Source organism: Furipterus horrens, unplaced genomic scaffold, assembly GCF_987537825.1.
Source record: "Furipterus horrens unplaced genomic scaffold, mFurHor1.1.pri manual_scaffold_12, whole genome shotgun sequence".
Lineage (NCBI taxonomy): Eukaryota > Metazoa > Chordata > Mammalia > Chiroptera > Furipteridae > Furipterus > Furipterus horrens.
This window is the reverse complement of record NW_028327182.1, coordinates 77,854,534-77,875,123: the sequence shown is the minus strand read 5'-3', so window position 1 is coordinate 77,875,123 and position 20,590 is coordinate 77,854,534. Positions and strand designations below refer to the sequence as shown.

The following is a 20,590-nucleotide window of genomic DNA, read 5'->3' as shown; positions in this document are numbered from 1 at the left end:
TCCACTCAAGGAGTGACTAGAAATCTCAGGCAGCCTGCGGGGCTTAGACCCAACTTGAAGGACTACAAAGAAACTTCTTTGATCAACTCTTACCCCTCCCCCTCCCTCAGCCTCCACTGATAGTCCTATCCCTTCCTGCTCCATCTCGTTCCGGGTTTAGCCATATCACCCAGCTGGATGGTTTGTTCATGTCTTCTACACCCTCCCCAAAGTCAGGGAGAGAGCGTTCTTGGCCATTTCTTCAAAACCTGCCACATCGTAAATGCTCAATCCCCAGCGAATTCTCACTTTCTAATCTGAGGTACCAAAGCACATAACAGAACGGCTGCCGGTAACACGCGGCCTGATGTCCTCCTGCGGGCCTTCCCAGAGGGGCCCGGGTCGGTTAGGATTCCCGCAGAGCGGGCAGGCACGCCCCCGACCCAGTGATGCTCTAACCTAGACCAGCCTCCCGAACCCCCACGCCCACCTCATCCCTGCCCACCCCCGGCCAGTGAGGCCGGGAGGGACCCAGGAGCCGAAGTGGTAGGAAAAACGGGGTTGGCGCTGGCACTTGTGCGCAAGCGATGGTCGGTAGGGGGCCTCGCAGGATGAGGAGGAACCCACGTGCAGGCAGCTGCTTGGGGGCCGGTGGGGCGGCGGCACCGCGGGGACTACAAATCCCAGGGGTCATCGAGAGAAAGGCGGAAGGGACCGCCCTGGGCGGGGCCGGCCGGAGCAAGGCGGGGCCAGGCAGAAACCGCAGGAGGGCCAAGCCTGGCTGCTGGCACTGTGCGCGGGAGACCATGTCCGGGGGCAGCAGCTGCAGCCAGACCCCAAGCCGGGCCATCCCCGCCACTCACCGGGTAGTCCTCAGCGACGGTGTGCAGCTGCCACCCGGGGACTACAGCACCACCCCCGGCGGCACGCTCTTCAGCACCACCCCGGGAGGTAGGTGCGGGCTCGTGGGGTCCGGGTGCGGGCGATGGGGAGGACGGAATGGGCAGAGCAGGGTGGATTGGGAACCGACCATTGGGCGCGGCGACCAGACCCAGAGGCGCGGTGACTGGAAAGAACCGGGAAGGGGCATCAGGGAGGCAGCGAGGGTCACGGAGGTGGCCCCAGAGGACGAGCGAGTGGCCGCGTCCCGTTGCCTGCCTTCTCGGTTCGTCCTCCAGAGCTGGGGTTGCAAACTGCCCCATTAGTTTCCTCCTGGGTGAGACAGCCTAGTGCCCCCACGCACACAGATAGGCACGCTTCCAGGGCTGCCACTTGCCGGGGCATGCTGCGCCTTGGCGATGTTGGGGGCACTTACGAGGCGGAATACGGTGAGGTCAAGGAGAGGACTGGCCTAGGGCTTTGGGGGGTGGGTGGGACGGGCATTCTCTGTTAGGATAAATGTACTTGTGGAGTCCTTTTTCCTTCCCAAGATACCCCTAGTTTTGCATCGGGCAAGCACCCTCTGACGGAGGCTTTGGGCTGAGGGTGCTCGCCTGCTCCAGCAGCGCCTCGCCCGCACCTGCGGCAGATTGCCCGTTTTCGGGTGTGGGAACTCCGCCGAGGGACCTGGGGCTTCGGGCAGGGCTGTGCAGAAAAACACGTTCCTCTGTCCGGGAGGGAGGGGGGACCCGTGTGACCTCCCTAGGAGTGGATGAGGAAGAGGAAGCTGAGTTGGCAGAGGTTGGGGCCAGCCTTGGGCTGCCCTCGGGAGCCAGGCATTACCTCCCAGCCCGGGAGCCCCGGCGCACAGGCGCTGATGAAACCTGCCCGCCTGTTTGCATAATGAAATCCTCCTCGTGGCTCACTACGTCCCTCCCATCCTCGCACTGCCCTCACCCCCTTTTGCCTTTCTTCCCTCCCCTACACCCTCCTCCACTGCTGCTGCCCAAACTGCTCAAAAATCGGCCACAGATCCTGGCGCTGCGCTGAGAGACAAGGGTGCGGGCAGACGCGGGCGGGGCGCGCGGAGTGCAGCCTCATCTCTTGCCAGCGTCCGGGGCCACATGCTTATTTTCTCAGGCAGCTGTCCCACCACCAGCGAGTACAGCCAGATCTGAGGTCTTGGGCTGTTTGATCCAAAACATACAACGTTAGACTTGTTAGGGGATCCGTGTCCCGCCGTGCTGCCTTATGCTACAGAACGTGGCACTGAGGCCCCAAAGCTTAAAAATATGTGTCCATTGTCCAGTGTCACACCGTTTTCCCAAGTTGGGCAAGAAGCAGCAGCCAAGCATAGAGGGGGAAACTGCTCTCTCTCCTATTAAAAGTGACCGAAAGAAAAGTTTCCAGGGACCCTTCCTGCCACTCTTGATTCAAATTCCCTTTCCCATGCTGCTCTGCTTTTCTGTGTCATGGTGTGTCTTTCAGGACCTTTCCCAACAGTTTGGGGGGTTTCTTCAAGCAAGGGTGTGAATCTGCTAGTCTGCTCAGGGTGGGCACTGAGGCAGGCCTGAAGGTCCTGGAAGCCCTTTTTTGCACCTTTTGTTTCTAGATGGGGACAGATCAGATTGGAAGCAATACCCAGCAATATTGTTCATATAGGGAACTCCCTACTTCTCACTTTGGACTAGGAAATGGGTGTTTGGGGGCAGACCACAACAAATTCTCCTCTCTTTGAGGGTCTTTAGTTGGGAGAGAGGGGAATGGGCTTCTGCATCAGAGTGTAACTTAGTTTCTGAGGCCAACTGGGAGAACGCTAGCAGTGCCCAGAGCCTAAAGCCAGGTCTTTCTTGTCTGGGGTGTCCAGTGGTTCAGGCACAGCTCACTGTCTATAACCAGAGAACCCTGGCCTCAATTAGCAAATCTGGCCTGCCTTAGTTAGCCAAGGTGTGACATCTTCCTCCAAAACACACTTGATCTAAAAAAAAAAAAAAGTTTGAACTAATGAGGAAAGGTCATCCTGGTGTCCTTTTGCTCCAGTCTAAAGTGCTGTTTCTCAGTCTTCAGTGTGCCTATGAATTATCCGGGGACCTCATTTAAATGCAGATTCTGATTCTGTAGATTCTGGGGCAGAGCCTGAGAGTCTGTATTTCTAACTAGCTCCCAGTGATTGGTTTAAATACCACACTCTGAACATTATAGTCCTGTGTTTATCCATGGTTTCACTTTCCTCCATTTCAGTTATCCATGCTCTGCAAAGATTAAGTGGAAAATTCAAGAAATAGACAATTTCTAAGTTTTAAATTGCACATTATTCTGATCATGATGAAATCATATGACAACTTTCTCTGCCCCACCTGGGTAGTGAATCATCTCTTTGTCCAGCAAATACACACTGAATATACTAACCACCTGTTAGTCACTTGGGGTGCACTACTATTGTGGTTTCAGTCATCCTCTAGGGGTTTTGGAATGTGTCCCCCATGGATAAGGGGGGACCACTGTACTTAGGAGTTAGTGGAATGTGACTTCCCTCCCCTTTTTAGATCTTGGGGCCTGGCTAAAAGTGATGCTTCTATCCAAGTAAACTTCTCTTGAGGTTGGGTTTGGCATCAGTCTTTAAACCAGAGTCTGGAGAGAGTCTGCATGGGTGCCTGCATTCGTTTATAGGAGGCATCAGCAGCTGTTGGAGAGAGTGTCCAGCGGTCACTCTTGCTGCATATGGCATTGCAGTGTTTGTCCCTGGAGGAAAAGGAGCAGCAGTTGATTTGAACCATTTCCATTCCCATGACTCCAGTTTACCTTCCATGGTCATTTACCTTCACCACCACCAGGACCACCACCACCACCACACATGCACATACACACACAGGCTGAGCCAGTGATCTGAAGTTAAATGTCTGAAGAACTCAAGAGGAATTTGCTGAAAGGAGTGTCGTTTATAAATATTTGAGTCCATTGGAGTCTTGAGTCCAGTGGTACCATAAATCAACAGAATGTTTCAATGGGTCAGAAACCTTCCTTTGCTCCACCCCACCCCCACTAACCTCTGCATTCCCAGTTACATGTTGGATGTTTGACCCTAAAGCCTACAGGGGTTGTTTGGGTGGTAGTCATACTTAAGCTCTATACCTGGATAAGGTTAATCCGAGGTAGGTAGGTAGGACTACAGGTGTTCATGACACCTTGTTTGGTTAGACAAACAAAGTCTGTGCCCAGGAAGCTTACCTTGGAGCAGCTCCCAAGTGTTTGGCTATGGAACAGATAGTGCCGGGAAGAGGGGGAGGTCTCTGAGCACTGAAGCCAGAGCACAGCCAGTATCCCAAGGCCTTAGTCACATGAAAGAGACTGTCTCATTATTAAGGACAGGTTAAAAGGACTTGGACATTAAGGCAGCGAGGGAAATATGGACGTCTTTTCACACTGACCTGAGCTTCCTTTTAAAGCATTTAGAACATTCCACTGTATGTCCCTCATCAGAGACTTTGATGGGGGCTGTGTTGTAGAGCACTCCAATCTCCCTCTGAGGCCCATGAGCCTCTCTGTTTTGGGTTTTTTTTAAAAGATTTTACTTATTTTATTTTTAGAGAGGGGAAGGGAAGGAGAAAGAGGAAGAGAAGCATCAATGTGCAGTTGTCTCTTGCATGCCCCCAACTGGGGACCTGGGCCGCAACCCAGGAACGTTCCCTGACTGGGAATCGAACCGGCAACCCTTTGGTTTGCTGGTCGGCGCTCAGTCCAATGAGCCACACCAGCATCCTCCCTGTTTTTAAGGCATTTACCACATCCAGAATTGGAAGGCAGTCTAACCTCAAGGGCCTAGATTTCTATCTGAAGAAGGTGAATTTTAAGCATGTAGTTGAGGAAATAGAATTATAAGCATCAAAGTTGTATCCCTAGAATGAAGCATTTAGACAGACAACCCCCAACCTATAACCAGTAGGGCTTGTATGATACTCAAGTGAGAACTGCCCACTCAGAGAAGTCACCCTGGTAGGCCTCACATTCTAACAATGCAGACACAGCTCTTAGATTTTAATTGCATTCAAAGGCTTATATATATATTTCAATATCCTCAAAGGCAACGGGCCTTTATTAATTGAAAGAGGATTTTGATTTTTTTTCCCTGAAAGAGCAAAAAAGTCCTTTAGTACCAAATTTATTGAAAAGGCAGGGAGAGTGGTACCATCTTTATCTGTAGGTATTTTCTTATATGGGACTTTATTCAATGTTGTTCCATAAGAGAAATTAGAAGGGAGCAACAGTACTGAAAACAGACTGGCTTCCCAAGGTGAAAGTTTTTAACAAAAACTTTTCATTCGTACACAGTTTCTTGCATGTTCAAACAAATGAAAAACCTGTTACTTTCTGGTCTTATCTAGATCCATGCCAGTGTACTTCCTCTGTTATCATTCATAACAAATGAATCACGTGTATTTGTTTATGTGTTTGTTCACTAGCTTAGCCAAAAAGTTCTTCCAGAGCAGTCTTATTCATCTTTGTGTCTCCACGACTGAGTGCCAGGTCCGGTGTCTAGAATGTGAAAGGTTGAGGAGAATCCTGGAATGAAAGCATTTTCAGGTGACCTTCTTTTTTTACCAGCAGGCCCTGGTCTGAGCTGTCTTAATGACAACATTTACAGGGTATAATTGTTTATCTTGGGATGTTCTGGGCAGAAACTTACTTTCTCTCAACTTTCCCACGTATTCCAGTATTGCAGAGAATAGTATTACTGCTATTATTTTTCTCTATTATTATTTTTATTTTTTAAAGATTTTATTTACTTTTAGAGAGAGGGGAAGGGAGGGAGAAAGAGAGGGAGAGAAACAACAATGTGCGAGTGATACATCGATTGGTTACCTCTTGTATGCCACCAACTGAGGACCTGGCCTGCAACCCAGGCGTGTGCCTTGACTGCCTATCGAACCAGCAGCCTTTCAATTTGCAGGCCAGCACTCAATCCACTGAGCCACACCAGCCAAGGCATACCTTTCACTATTATTATTGAGCAGAAAGTAGAAGGAAATAACTTTTTTATATTGAACAAGTCAGTTTTGGGGCCAGACCCAGACACAGGGATTGATGCTCCTTATATACATGTTTGCACCCAACATCCTTGACTAGGCAGGAGGAAGTGACATCTGCCTGTGGTATTTGGGTGCTCAAGGACATGGGCAACAAAAGGGGCCTTGTAATCCAATGTCTATGCCCATGAAAGTTCACTGAGAGAGCTCAGAGACCCGGCCCCGAGTATCACGGCTAACCAGTTGCCCAGAGATGCTTGTGTTGATGAGAATGTCACTATCAGTTAGCTATTGCTGTCTAAAAAGCCATCACAAAACTAGTAGCTTTGACAACAACAATCTGTTGTTTCCATTCTTAGGGCTACTTGGGCATCCCTTGATGATCTTGCCTGCACTCACTTACAGTTGACAGCTGGATTGCCCTTGGCTAGAGAGGGTCCAAGGTGGCCTAACCCACATATCTGAGCATTGCTGGGGACACCAGGAAGGCTGGGAGTTCTCTGTCCTCTTGCTCTCATGCCATTCAACAGTCTTAACCTGAGCTTATTTAGTTGGCAGTTTGCAAGGCCTCTTAAGGCCCCGGCTCAGAAGTCACATAGCATCACTTAAACATTGTATTCTGTTGGTCAAAGCAAGACAGAGGGCTAGCCCAGATTCAAAGGGTGGGCGTAGGGGGGTAACTGCCTTTGAATGGGGGAAGCTGCTTGTGTGAACAAGGATGGGAGGAGTTTGCGGGGCCACGTTTTCAGACCATTTTCCACTAGGGCCAAGGCTCAAAAAATGGTACCTTGAGGGAACTTAACTGGCCAGCAGAGCCACGGCCAGGTGTAGAAGCAAACCAGAATCACAAGCCTATGAATCCACTTTGGGTTAAGAACAGAGGACACCTGGAAAACATTGAGTCATAGCTCCCATGCCCCATTTTTAAGGGCTTTGGCCAGCTCCACCAAGCAAACCGTACAGATGGCCATGATGCCAGATCCCTGGACAATACATTTCACTTTCTGTCATGCCTCTTCTTGCTCACCACTACCCAGCCTACCTTCTCTTTCCCCTTCAAGTGGCCGGGCTCTGGGAGCAGTCTTCAGAGGAGCCCACACTTGCTCTGCCCTCCCCCTTGAATATCCTTGATTTTTCTGGAGTACGTACTGACAATAGGATGGAGTTGAGGTTTTGAACCCAGCAGTCCAAAAGTGTGTAGGAGGGAGAATACCAGGAGGTGCAGGCAGGTTGAGAGCTCCCTTTGGTTTCCTGGTGATGCATAGAGTGTGCAGGATAAGAATTAGGTCTCTTGTCTTAGAGAGAGTATGTGTGTGAAAACAGATTTCTTTCATCAGTGCTTCAGAAGAAAATGGTAAAGCAGGCCTATATTACTTTCCCAGAGCTGCCATAATGAAATACCCAATCTGGGTGGCTTAAACAATAGAAATTTATTTTCTCACTGTTTTGGAGGCTGGAAGTCCAAGATCAAAGTGCCGGCCGGGTTGGTTTTCCTGAGGCCCCTGTACTTGGCTTATAGACAGCCACCCTCTTACTGCTTCTCACATAGTCATGGTCGTGGTTGTGGTTGTGGTTTTGGCCGTGGTTTGTTCCTCTCTAGTGTCTCTCATAAGGACACCAGCATATTGGATTAAGGCCCCACCCCAATGGCTTCATTAAAAATTTTTTTTTTGTTTTTAATCGTCACTGGAGGATATGTTCATTGATTTCAAAGACGGGGGGGTGGGGGGAACGGAGAGAGGAAAATTGATCGGTTGCCCCCTGTACACACCCCAAACAGGAATCGAACCCACACCTACGTATGTGCCCTGACCAGGAATCGAACCCACAAACTTTTGGTGTATGCCATGACACTCCAACCAAAGGACGAACCTGGCCAGGGCCTCAGTGGCTTCATTTTAACTAATGGCCTCTTTAAAGACCTTATGTCCAAATATTGAACACATTGAGGTGTACTGGGGGTTGGGACACAAATTTACACAAAAAACAATGCCCCTCCCCTATCCAAGGATAGCATGTATTTCTGTGTTACAGGAGGCATTTCAGAAGGGCACTCCCTATTGGTAATGAATTTCAGGGGTCCCCTTACCCTGCTCTGCACAGGTGCATTTTGAAGTATTTGGGGGAGTGAGAAAAGAGGAAGGAGCTTGGCCAGCCCCTAGAATAATTACCTTAGCTGTTTTGTTTTGAAAGTCTCTGTAAAAGCCTTGTTCCTCCTGTTTATTTTCAATAAACTGGCCTTATTCCCTTCAAGGGAATTCCTTTGAAGAGAGGGACTAGCCAGAAGGGCCCATTGCCATTTGCTGATGGCCCCTAGTTGGTATTTGAGGAGCTTCACAAGATTCCTGCATGAGAAACGCTGGGATCTCGGTTCCCTTTGCAGAGCTGGTGGGGGCAGAGGTGAAGAAATATCTCTCTGCTTCTCTCACCAAGACTTTCCCTGACAAATCGGCTGTGCTGGCTAAACAACTTAGCCAGAAAAGCTGCCCAGATACTTGCGGTTCCTGCCTGGTGGTAGTGGCGGTGGGGGGGTACATGCTGGATCCTGGCACACCTGTGCACTTGCCTCCAGGTTGACACAGAGCTGGTGAGAGCTGAATTTAAAACTGTCCAGATTATTTTGTCCACAGGCCGCTCAGGCTTGCATCTGAGTGCCGTCATTCAAACCTCCCCCTGACCCCGTTGTGAAATGCTCTCCCTTTCCCTGGAATGGGAACAGCAGTTCTAGGAATTCCATTCTTGTACTCTTGCTGGGCCTCACATCCCGCTCAGGGGAAGAATGCTGCCTGGGGAGGCCCAGGGGGAAGTGAGGGATGAGCTCGGCTCAATTTACAGGAGGCGCATCCAGCAGCATTTGGAACTGAGTGTGGGTGCTGCGGGGAGGTAGAGGAGAAGTTAAGGCAGGCTTCTCAGGAAACGTCCCGTTCCAGCCAAACACTCAGAACTAAAAGTCTGAAGACCCCTGTAACTTTTCCAGTTGCCAGTGCTGGCTGAGATGCAATAGCCTGTCTGCCTTGCTAATTTTAAACAAAGGCTGCTGTTTAGGATTGGAGATAAGACAGGCTAGGTCTGCCACTGAATGTCTGGCTGGCTGTGGGGGCAGCCTTTCTGAGCCTCAGTTTCCTGTCTCTGAGTTGAGGGTAATTAATGTATTCTCCCTCATTGGGGGGTTTTGGGGGACACTGAGACCCAGCATGTCAGGCTGTGAGTGCAGGGTCTGGCCCTCAGGCAGGCAGTGATGATAGACAAGGACTGCTATAGCCACCTTACCTGAAAACCTTGGCCTTCATTTATGCAATACACGATTTTGAGCACTGTCCTGGCTGCAGAGGACAGGAGTAAATATTCCTCAGTCTCCTGCTTGTGTGTGCTTTCCTAAGTGATTTTCTTATAATAGCATTTGTGTGGATGTCATGGTTTATTCTCAAAAAAGGAGTCAAGACACTTGTTATCTTATTCTTCATGAGGCTCCTGGGAGGTGCAGGCTTTGCTAATAATTGGAGTCAAGGGACTAGTACACGGTGGCCCCAGGTCTGAGCCCAGAACTTCTGCCTTCGGGCCCCGTGCTGTTTGTACCACTTTAAGCGCCTGCCAACAAGGAGATCCTAAAAATAAATGCTAGCATATCAGAGCTGGAACAGACCCTAGAGATTACCTACAAAGCCTGGCGCAGGGTTGATGCTTTAAAAATAGTTCCATGAGCCTAATCTACCACCCTTGTTTACAGGTGAGGAAACCAGACCCTGGGGGAACATCTAAGTCACTTTATATCTTCAAGTAAACTGTCCTCACCACAGAACATGCCTTGAGAAAACATACCACACACATTCTTGCATTTGGTGCACACCTGGAGTTTAAAGTCCCAAAAGACACTGTTTACCAGACGTGCCAAAGCTCATAATGGTTATTGAGGCATGTTTCTTTGGTCCAAAGAAGGATGGAGGATGCCCTTCCCCTCTCTCATATTCCCCTTCCCCCAGGTCTCTTTCCAGGGTTGTTTTTCTCTCCCTTGTTTTGTCCCATATATGGGTCCCTGGTGTGATAGGACCCAAAAAAGGGTAAAATATGTCACTTGAAGCCATACTGGTCAAGATAATAGCTAGGATTTGTTTGTAGAGCGTACTTTGTGTCAGTCACCGCTCTAATGTGCCCCGACATTGGCACTATCATCGTCATCATCCCCATGCTCCAGAAGAAGAAATTGAGTAATAATTTGCCCAGAGTGATTAGAGTTGGGTTTCTAACCACCAGGCTTTAGGAAGAGCAGCAAGTAGTCTCCTGAGGTGTGGCCTTAACCGCTCTCCCCACAGGGCAGGGAGCTCAGGCCGCTGAACTTACACTTTCCCCACACGTGCTTATATGGTGATTCATTTAAAAAGGCTTACAGCCCTGCGGGGTGGCTCAGTTGATTGGAGTGTCGTCCCATACACCAAAAGGCTGTGGTCTCGATCCCCGGGTTGGGGTGCCCGTGGGAGGCAACCGATTGATGTTTCTCACATCAATGTTTCTCTCTCCCTTCCTCTCTCTAAAATCAATAAGCATATCCTCTGGTGAGGATTAAAATAAACAAATAAATAGGCTTTTGATTAGAAAACAGCCTCCGTTCTTCTCTACAGGTAGGTAGTTCAAGACCAAAGCTTGACCTCTACCCTCCTCCTGAACCCCGCAACAACAGGACCCCAGCTACACAGATGGTTTGAAATGTGGGGAAACCCACCTCTGTTCTACTCCTGCCCTGCTGGGGGACAAGGCTCTGGGTTCTGGATTCCCCTCTCTGTCCCCACTGGCATGCACAGGGTGGGTATGTCCCCTGTCCCTCTGTGGTCCCCACATACGCCTCTATTTTTAGACTTCACACAGTTAACTGTATTCATTTGTTTTTAGGTCCTTCTCCTGTGACTAAATTATGAGCGTCCAAGGTCAGGAAGCTCTAACTGTTGCTTATATCCCTAGCGCCTAGCATGGTGCTGGTACATGACACCCAACGCCTACTTTTGGGGCATAGGATGGAACAAAGATGGCTGCTGTGTAGGTGAGGAGTTAGCACTTGTCACTGGGTTGCCGTAGTGCCCGTCCTTGAATACAGTTCATAGGAGTCAAGTGTAGTGTGGACTGGGGTTAGTACACACCAGCCCAGAGATGTGCTAGAGGGGTGAGTTCACCGCGCCACTTCTCCAGCCCAGCTGAGGGCCGCTGGGCTTTGAGGGTGGGTGGGAGGAGTCTACGTAGTTCTAGTTGAGGCAGTTTTAACTTGACTTACTAGAAAAGAAAATTCTGACCCTGTATCTTTATTTGTTTGCTTATTGTCCCTATAACTTTATTAGAATTTTGTATTTAAAAAAATGCTCAGTGTAAAAATGTTTGGTTGGGTTATTATTATTACTTTATTACTTTTCTTTTTTTTTTTTGCTTTAATCCTTATCTTATCCCCAAAGGTAACCAAACATAAACTACATATAGTTCTGTGACTCTTTCTCATACGATATATTGTGAGCAATGTACACTTTTCTTGTTTCAAATAGTAGCTTCACAGAATTACACTGTAGGTCTAATCCATAATTTATTTAAGCTATGCCTTAGTTTAAAATAAATAAATACAAGGTTTTTTTTGTGTGTATAATTATATTATTCTGTCTACTTTTGTATGTGCTTGATTTTTTTCTTAATAAAAGTATTTTAAAGATACTATATGTAAATAGTTTATACATGTAAAAAGCTAAAACTTAGAAGTACTGAAAGGCTTCTAACAAAACAGTAACCTCTTGCCCCTTTTGCCCCTATTCACTCTTCAGAAGCAACTAATGACAACATTTTTCAGCTGTTTTCTGGGTGATTTATCTCTATATTTCTAACTTTTTATTGATTTTATCTATTGACTTACTTTTTTGATAGATGATAATTTATTAGCATGTGTACATCCTCTTCCGCTCCTCTCATTCTCCAAAAATAATTATATCACAAATTTTTTAAAATACATATTCATTATTTTTATTGCTATGACTTGATGAGCCAAGTGGTTTACAATAATAGTGTTTACATTTTTAAACAACTTTCAAGAAAATTGCTTTATTTAAAAGTGTGCTTAGTTTTCATTCAAGTAAGTCTTCCCACACCCTCCAGCACCTCTTATTATGGTTTTGCACATGCAGTCAGCCTTCTGAATATATGGGTCCGTTCCCCGCCCCCTTTCCTGAACTAACACGGTTGGGCTGCTCTGAACCTGCCACACAGCTGTCGACATAGCATTCCCTGAAGCCTGTTGTCTTCCTCTCATTTCAGTAGAATACGTCCTCCTGTAGCTTTCTGAAAATATCCTTATTCCACTTTTACTTGATTAGTTTTGGGCTGAGTGTAAAACTAAGTCAGAATGGATTCTGTTCAAGCTTGACACAGTCTTCAGGCTTCCAGCGCTGCCATTAAGAAATTTTCTACCATTCTTATTCCCAGTCCTGTGTACACCTGTTGTTTTTATTCCCTCTTTCTGGGAGATTTTACGATTTTCTCTTTATTCTTGGTATTGTGAAGTATCGCAGTGAATGTTAAATTGGTGTTTTTAATTCATTGCCCTAGATACTCAAAGGACATTTTAAGACTCATCTCTTTTAATTCAGGAAAATCCTTTTTTTTCTATTTAAGTAAATTCTTTTTACCAATTTCTTCTCTTCCTCTCTCTCTTTTATTTTTCTCTAATTCTCACCAGAGGATATATTTATTGATTTGAGAGAGAGAAAGAGAGAGAGACATTGGTTGCCTCCCATACTTACTGCAACCAGGGATTGAACCGGCAACCTAGATATGTGCCCTAACTGGGGATTGAACCTACAACTTAGGTATGTGCCCTGACCAGGGATCAAACCCAGCTAGGGCTCTTCTCTTTCTTAACTTCCTATTATCCAATATCAAATCTCTGATTTATCTTTTTGCCTATTCATATTTTTGTCTTTCTGTTCTTTGAAATCATCTGCTTCCTTTATTATATGTTTCCTCCTGTTAATTTATTCTCAGAAATGTGTGGGGGCATTTGGCAGTTTATATTTAAGAGTGAAGTGCTCAAGAGCTGACTGGAAGCCCCTTGTGCGTTCTGGAGACTGGGGGGCTCAATCTGGTAGCTAGCTGGATTTTTTTCACTGGGAACCCCCTCTCCAAATCAGTTTCTTTATGTCTTTATCTTTATTCATTATCTTGAAGCAGAACAGGGCAGGGGATTTCAGGCTTACCATTTAGAGGTCAACTTTAACTCAATTTCCCCTCCCTCCTGGGGTGAGGAACCGAAGACACCTCTCCCTGTTATCAGCCCCCATTTCATTTGCCATGAGGCCTCTAATTCCTGAATTTGGGGTTCTCTGGGCCAGCCCCACTTGCTTCCTGTTGTAAGCTCCATAAGACCACAGCTGACTAGCCCCCTCCAGCTGCTGCTGCTTAGCTCCTTGCAGAGACCTTGGCATCCCCCTCTGGTGTCCATTTCCTGTCCCTATATGCAGGCCAAGTCCCCAGCACCGGGAGACCACAGCAGTGTTTTCAGCCAAGGGTTCCTATTTTTGACTATATGGAATTGCATGTGTTTTGTTAAGTTTTCCTCATCTGTGGGAGGTTTAGGGAATTTCCAGAAGATCCCTGTTAAACTGAAGCTGTGTAGTGGTGAATCCCATGAAGGGATGGAAGAAAAAAGGCTTAACAAGACAAAGAGCTTCGTAGGAAATATTTCCACCACATTGATCTGTAGCTTCTGTTCCTCCTTGGCCCCAACTGAGTCAGAAGTGGCTTTGTGGTCCCCTCCTGCTCCTCCCCTCCTAGGCTTGGTGCCTTGTCAGCTGATTTTCTGAACACCACTGTTTACCCTCTGCAGCTGAAATACCCTCGTGCTGCTGGCACGTCTCCCATCACTTAGTGTATGGATTTTATTAGCACAAATTAGGATTTTAATTTTTAATGAAGTGCTCTAGCTATAAGAGAAAGGGCACAAAGGCTGTTTCTTTTTCTCTTTTAAGCGTAATTAATGATTTAAAAATTGCCAGGGGCTCTTTGGGGTATATACCCCTACGACTTGAAAGCAAGGTTTCAAAGAAATATTTGCACACCCTTAGCAGCATTATTCACAATATGTAGCCTAAAGGTGGAAGCAACCCAAGTGCCTGTGGATGCACAAAACGTGGTATCTCCGTATAATGGAATACTACTCAGCCTTAAAAAGGAAGGAAATTCTGGTACATGCTGCCACCACATAGGTGAACCTTGAAAACATGCTAAGTGGGATGAGCCAGTCCTAAAGAGAAAAGTACTGTATAATTCCACTTACATGAGGGACCTAGAGGAGTCCAAGCCACAGAGGCAGAAAGTGGAACGGTGGTTTGCCAGGGGTTCACGGGAGAGGGAAATGAGTTGTTTACTGGTTACAGAGTTTCAGTTTTGCAAGAAGAAATGAGTTCTGGAGTTTGGTTGCACAACAATGTGAATGGTTAAGATGGTAAATTTTGTTATTTATGTTTTATCACAATTTTAAAAAAAGATCACTGGGTGCTCTGGCTAGGTAGCTCAGTTGGTTAGAGTGTCATCTCAATACACCAATGTTGTAGGTTCGATTCCCAGTGAGGACACATACAAGAATCAACCAATGAATTGCATAAATAAGTGCAACAACAGATAGATGCTTCTCTCTCTTTTTATCCCTGTGCCCCCCCATAAATAAGTAAGTAAATAAATAAATATTTTTAAAAAATATTACTGAGGGCTGGTGATCTTTAAAGGACCTTTCCAGAAGCTGCTGACCTCCAAGTTCTTTTTTTAAAGACTGCTGAATCCCCAGCTCTTAGGTTCCACTCTGATAGGGTCAGTTCCCACTCTATAGCCAACAAATCAACCGAAAAGCAAAGGTGCAGGGAAGCAAGGAGATGAGGTAAATTGCTAAGCCTGGAGAATTAAGTAACAGAGGAAAGTGGTCCCATCTCTGAAGCCAGGACATCTCTGCTCAAGTAGAGGGGACCATTCTCCATTTATAACCTCCTTGCTTCATAAGCACACAATCCGTCGTATTACAGTTGAGGAAACTGATGCCCAAATGGGGAAGGGGCAGGCACAGAGGGTGAGGTACACAAGGTCAGTGGCACAGATGCCTGGTAGTAGAGCCTCAAGTGCAGCCCCAGCTCTGTGTTTTATTACACCCCTCCCTCCAGCAAATGTGAACTGTGAACTTTAACCACCTGGGGATGATGAGCAGGGCTGTTAGCTTCAGTATTATTGCCTCTCCGACCAGGAGAGCAAGACTAGGTGACAGCCCAGATGGAGCCAGGGTCAGACTGGGACAACCGTGGAAGCAGGTGGAGCTCCCGTTCTTCCTCCTTCAGCATCCGGGATCCTCCCAAGCACCTGGAGCCCAACCTCGGGAACTCCTGCTCAGAGCTCAGAGATGCAGGTGGTTCCTTTCCAGGGGTAAACAGAGAGTCCTGTGGTTAACTTCGAGAATTAAATCCCAGCTATTGGAGTGTCACTGCTCACAGCTCTTCTGTGAGGGAGATATTTCAGGGTTATTGATAAGAAAGGGCATTCCTGAAGTCATGGCTTCTAAATTCTGGCCATTCATCTTTCAGCTGCAGTTTTCATCATACCTTGCATTCTACTTGTGCACGTATTTAATGTATTTTCTTGTCACCTTACCTTTTAATCTCATTTTTATTATATTTTATGTCATACATTATGTATTATATAACTTACTGTTATAGAAGGTGGGGCAAACGTAGGTTTACAGTTGTGAGTACAGGAAGCACAGAGTTTATTCTTGTATTATTATTTATTAATTATTGTATTATTTTCCATACAAATAATTGCAAACCTACTTTTGCCCCACCCTGTTTTAAATTATATCCTATTGTGTATTAAAAGGAAACTTGATACCATGACTAAATATGGAAAACTAGATTCACTTGCCATAAATAGAAGGTAACTATAAAAAGAAATATAATAACAAGACAGTTTTAAGTTCTTGCTAGATCCCCCTGCCTGCTGAAAGCTTTGAACCTGAGGCCTGCCCTTGTTGAAAGGGAACAATCAGCAAATGTTAGTGAGATATTATATTACTGGTGCTTCAGAGGTGATCAGGATTAGACAAAGACCAAACAGGAATAACCTCTCACTGTTCACTGTTATTCGGTGAGTCAGCTGGGTCTCCCACAAGGACCCTGAGACCTGTACTTTAGAAAACACTCCTTTTTGAAGTATCACAGGATGGGCCTAGGGCGTGGTTTTAGGATAGTGAATAATTCCATAAGACACAGAGCTCACCCTAGGCGAGGCTTCTGAAAGGAGAACAAAAAGAAAATGAATGGATCGCAGACCATGGACAAACCCTGAAGTGTGGTGACACCTCAGAGCAATGGGCAAACCCACGCCAGGGGCAGAGCAGGAGCCTCTGAATCACTCCTCTCTACAAAGCCCAGGCAGGAAAGTTCTCATTTTCACTAATTGGGGAATCACTTTATTTTTCTGTTCGTTCATTTGTAAAATGGAGTTAAAGATTCTGGATATCCTACGGGGAGGTACTGCAAGGATGGAATTGAAAAGTAAAAAATGCTCCTTTTCCACAGTGGGATGTGATGGTCACAAGTAATAACATTGAACACCCATTAGGTGAGTGAGTTGGTGGGCTTTACGGAGAGAGCACAGGGTGTGCAAAGCTCTGAGGGGAGGAAGGGTGCAGTCTGGTGGCCAGTGGGCCTCGTTTTCCATCAGAGCACCCCTTGTAACGGGGAGTCAGGGTGGTTTGGTGGCAGCAGAGTCCTTGGCTAAAGACAGGCATCTGAATAAGTCTCACTCCTTTTATAGGTCCGGCATTTACAGGAAAGCCTGCTGGCTCTGCTGCAGCCATGCCTCAAAGAAGCAGAAAAATGAGCAGGCAGGGGGTTCAAGATGGCTTTACCAACGTCCCTGTTCCTTTCTAGGTACCAGGATCATCTATGACCGGAAGTTCCTGATGGAGTGTCGGAACTCACCTGTGACCAAAACACCCCCACGGGACCTGCCCACCATTCCGGGGGTCACTAGCCCTTTAAGTGATGAGCCCCCCCTGGAAACCAGCCGGAACCACCTGCAAAACAGCACCGAAGATAAGCCAGCAGGCAGTGAGTGGCTGGGCTTGGTCAACCTCTTCTTGGGATGGAAATGTATGGGGCACAAGAGTTCTGTCCCATAGGGGGAATTCCAGGGAGGGAGTGATGGTGACTGCCCCACCTGTGGAGCAACTCAGAGTCAGAGGGTCAGAGTAAGGATTAGGGGGATGGTGGGAAAACTTTCATCAATACCAGCTTTCCCCATGAATGGGGCCCAAGTACCCCAGGAAAGATGATTTGGCCTCATTAGGTAATCAGATCAGTGGGGAGCTTGATTGAAATGGGAGAGGTTCCACATAGCAACTTCCACAAGTGTGCCCCTTTATATAATTGTCCCTAAAGCACTACCTTGTACGTACAACACTTGAAACACACTCACGATGTTCATGTGCAACAGACAACTTTTCAAAGACGTGGTGTACTTGTCCTCTGCGAATATAACATGTCTAACAGGCTCAGAAAGGCATCCGGGATGCCTTCTGTCAGGGTGCTGGTCCACTAATGAATTCTTAATGAAAACGGGTAGAAACAATGTAACCAGTTGTTCCTGCAGGTTTGCCATGGGGTCTCTAAACCCTTCTGGTCCCCCCATTCCTCTCCCCAAGTAATCAGAGCAGCATCCCCGGCAGAGGTGTGTGTGAGTATAGTTTTTGTGGCACCATAACTGACGTGTCTGAGCATCTGAGCTTGCCCACTGTGGGAGGATGCAGTATAAGCATGTGCAGACAAACTGAGTCGGCCTGGGACCTGCTCACTCTTCACCCAGAAGGCAGTACAACGGGGACAGACAGGAAGCAGCTGGGACCTCGGGTTGGGCTGGCTCTGCTGACAGCAGCAGAATTCATCTACTCAGGGCCTGCAGGACATGCCTCATAATTACCTTGGGGACGTCACAGCCCAAGGAGACAGTTGCCTTGCCTTTCAGACTTGGAGAGCAAGAGACAGTAGGGAAGTGACACAGAGAGCAATAAGAACTATTTTTCTTTTCTTTCCTTTTTTTTTTCAAACATTTTATTTATTTAATTTTAGAGACAGGGGTAGGGAGGGAGAAAGAGAAGGAGGGAACAAACCATCGATGTGAAGGAAATACTGATCAGTTGCCTCTCATACATGCCCCTACTGGGGATCGAACCCACAACCCAGGCATGTGCCCCAATTGGGAATCAAACCTGCAATCTTTCTTTTGCTTTGCAGGACAGTGCCCAACCCTTCTTGAGCCACATTGGCCAGGGCTTAAGGAATATTTTTCTATGAAATTGTGTTTATGTCAATTCACAAGTAACCGTTCATTCTTATTAAAAATAGTATAACTTATACAAAATTCAGGACTGTGACCTCCTGTGGGAGATGTGCTCTCTGCTTTTTCTTTGGGATTTGGGAAGAGGACACAGCTGGATGGGGCACCTTCCGGCCTGTGTTTACAAGAATACCTAGTATAGTCCCCCCCTCCCTCCATTCTCCTTGGAAATGTAAATCTGGCCTCTGCTCTTTTTGTAAGAACATCAAAATGAAAAGCTAATCCCTCTCCCTGACCTCTAAAATGTCAGTCCTGCCAGTTGCTCATTGCTCACCTGACCTTCTGTCCTTTATCTCCCCCCAGGTGAAGAGTCACAGTTTGAGATGGACATTTAAGGGACCAGCCATCAGATCGAGCAATGCCTCTGGGCCTCTCTGGCCCTTCTCAGGAGGAGAACCACACCAGCCAGTTATCATCCTGGGAGCATTGGGTGTGGAGTGGACCACCCCAGTCCTCTGCTCCCTCAGTCAGGACACCAGCTCCCCCTTCCTCTTGTTGAACACCAGCAGATACCTCTATGTGCCTCCACTCATGCAGGAGCTGGCACCCAAGGGGAGTGACTTGAACACACACCCTGCAGCCTGGGGCCAGGAAGTGGACATGGAGGGAGATCTTCTGAATGATCATGGCTCTTCCTCTGAAGGCACACCCACCCCTTCCTTAGGTTGGTGTGCCTGGGAAAGTTCCCCTCCCCTTCCTTCCCTAAGAGGAAATAAAAGCCACCTTCGCCCCAGGGCCAAGAGTTGGCTTCTGTCTGAGGTCTTTTCAACTCCATAGGGGTAAATAACACCAATTACTATTGCACAATGCATGTGAAGCACTTTCCTATATATCATCTCATTTGAATCTCATACTGATCCTGCAACCTAGTAGTCAAGGGTTATCCTCATTTTACAGCTCAGAAGACCAGCTCGGAAGTTAAAAGAGCACACTATAGACATGGGGCTGGGTTCGAACTGGGTCTTCGCTGAGGAACAGAAGGTGTTTCTCATCATAGGATGTGCTCAGGAATGGATGACCTTTGACCAAGAGTCAGTGGCTAACATGGACTTCACAAGGTCTGGGCTCATAGCACTTGTCAATCTGCTGTGTGGGGAGCAGCGGGCCTTAGTGACCTTTTCTATAGCTAAGAGGGAGTCCCCTCCCCTGTGAAGGTAGCTGGAATTGATGTGTCTGATGATGGTATGTGGAAGGACCTGGCCACAGTGGCATGTTGACTATAGGCACACAGCATGCCCTTTCTATATACAAAGAAAGTGAGACTGGAGGGACCACCACCAGAGGAAAGACAACTAATGCTCCAACTAGGATCAAACTAGAGATGGGATCACCCTTCCCCATCCCTTAGCTTCCCATTGAAAGCATTGTACTCTCTCCTGACATCCAACTGGAGGTCTTGCTCACAAGTCTATATATCAGATCTATTCCTCTTCTAGGTTCCATATTTCAGGATGCAAGAGACTGGGGGGCAGGCGTCAGCTTCACTGACAATAAGAAAATTGTTCACAAATTGTGTACCTTTCCCACTGCACAAAAGTATCCTCCAGAAAACCTCGGTATTTCTTGAGCATCATTCTGGCTGGATGCTGTGGAATAGCAGAGATCTGTGACACAGCTCTTGTCCGCAAGGAAGTTAAAATTTGGGGGAGATGAAGCTCCCACGGTCCAATTTAACATCCCAGTGTATGGAGTCTTAAAGCTTTTGTAGAAAACTATTAATAGCAAAAGGACACCTGGAAATGTCATAAAACAATATGTGATTGTCCAAGAATTGGAGGCTGTGTCAATGCCATGAGTAAGGGAATCACAATCCTTCACAAAGGAAGAGGGACTTGATGGGACAAGCAGGATTTAATTTGGGGATTGCCTTCCTGGATGAATGGCCTGAAGTACAGGCACCAGGAGAGCAGTTTAGCTGGAAGCATGTTGAAGCTATTGCATTTTCCATACATGAAGGAAGAGGCTGAACAAGGCCAGTGGAAATGGGAATAGGCTACATTGGGAAAGGAGGCTTGACAGCATTTGGTGAGGTAGAAGGAGGAGAGAAGTGTCATGGAGATTTCTGGTCTGGCTGACTCAGAAGAGAGGTCAGAAAATGTCAGTTTAGGAGCTGCACAGAGTAAACAGTGAGAAGGCTAGAAACAAACTTTGGGGACTGTTCACTGTGAGCACAAGTGAAATTCCAGTGATTTTCCACCCTCCATGCTGCTTTTGGCACAGCTGTGGGCATCCCTCCAGCTCTCAGGTAGCCTGGTGAGGTATGGATGGAGGCCATATTTTTACTGGTGCCCTTTAGTGTGACATTATTCATT

The 20,590-nt window shown here is 47.1% G+C and overlaps 1 protein-coding gene across 1 annotated transcript; it reads left to right on the top strand.

Moving 5' to 3' along the window:
• Nucleotides 1-720: 720 nt before the first annotated feature.
• On the top strand, nt 721-19,020 carry EIF4EBP1 (eukaryotic translation initiation factor 4E binding protein 1). The gene is made up of 3 exons (XM_090258065.1): nt 721-930; nt 16,814-16,993; nt 18,582-19,020. Exons 1-3 carry the CDS (start codon nt 786-788, stop codon nt 18,611-18,613), a joined length of 357 nt encoding a protein of 118 aa, XP_090114191.1. The 5' UTR covers nt 721-785; the 3' UTR covers nt 18,614-19,020.
• The last annotated feature ends 1,570 nt before the right edge of the window (nt 19,021-20,590 follow it).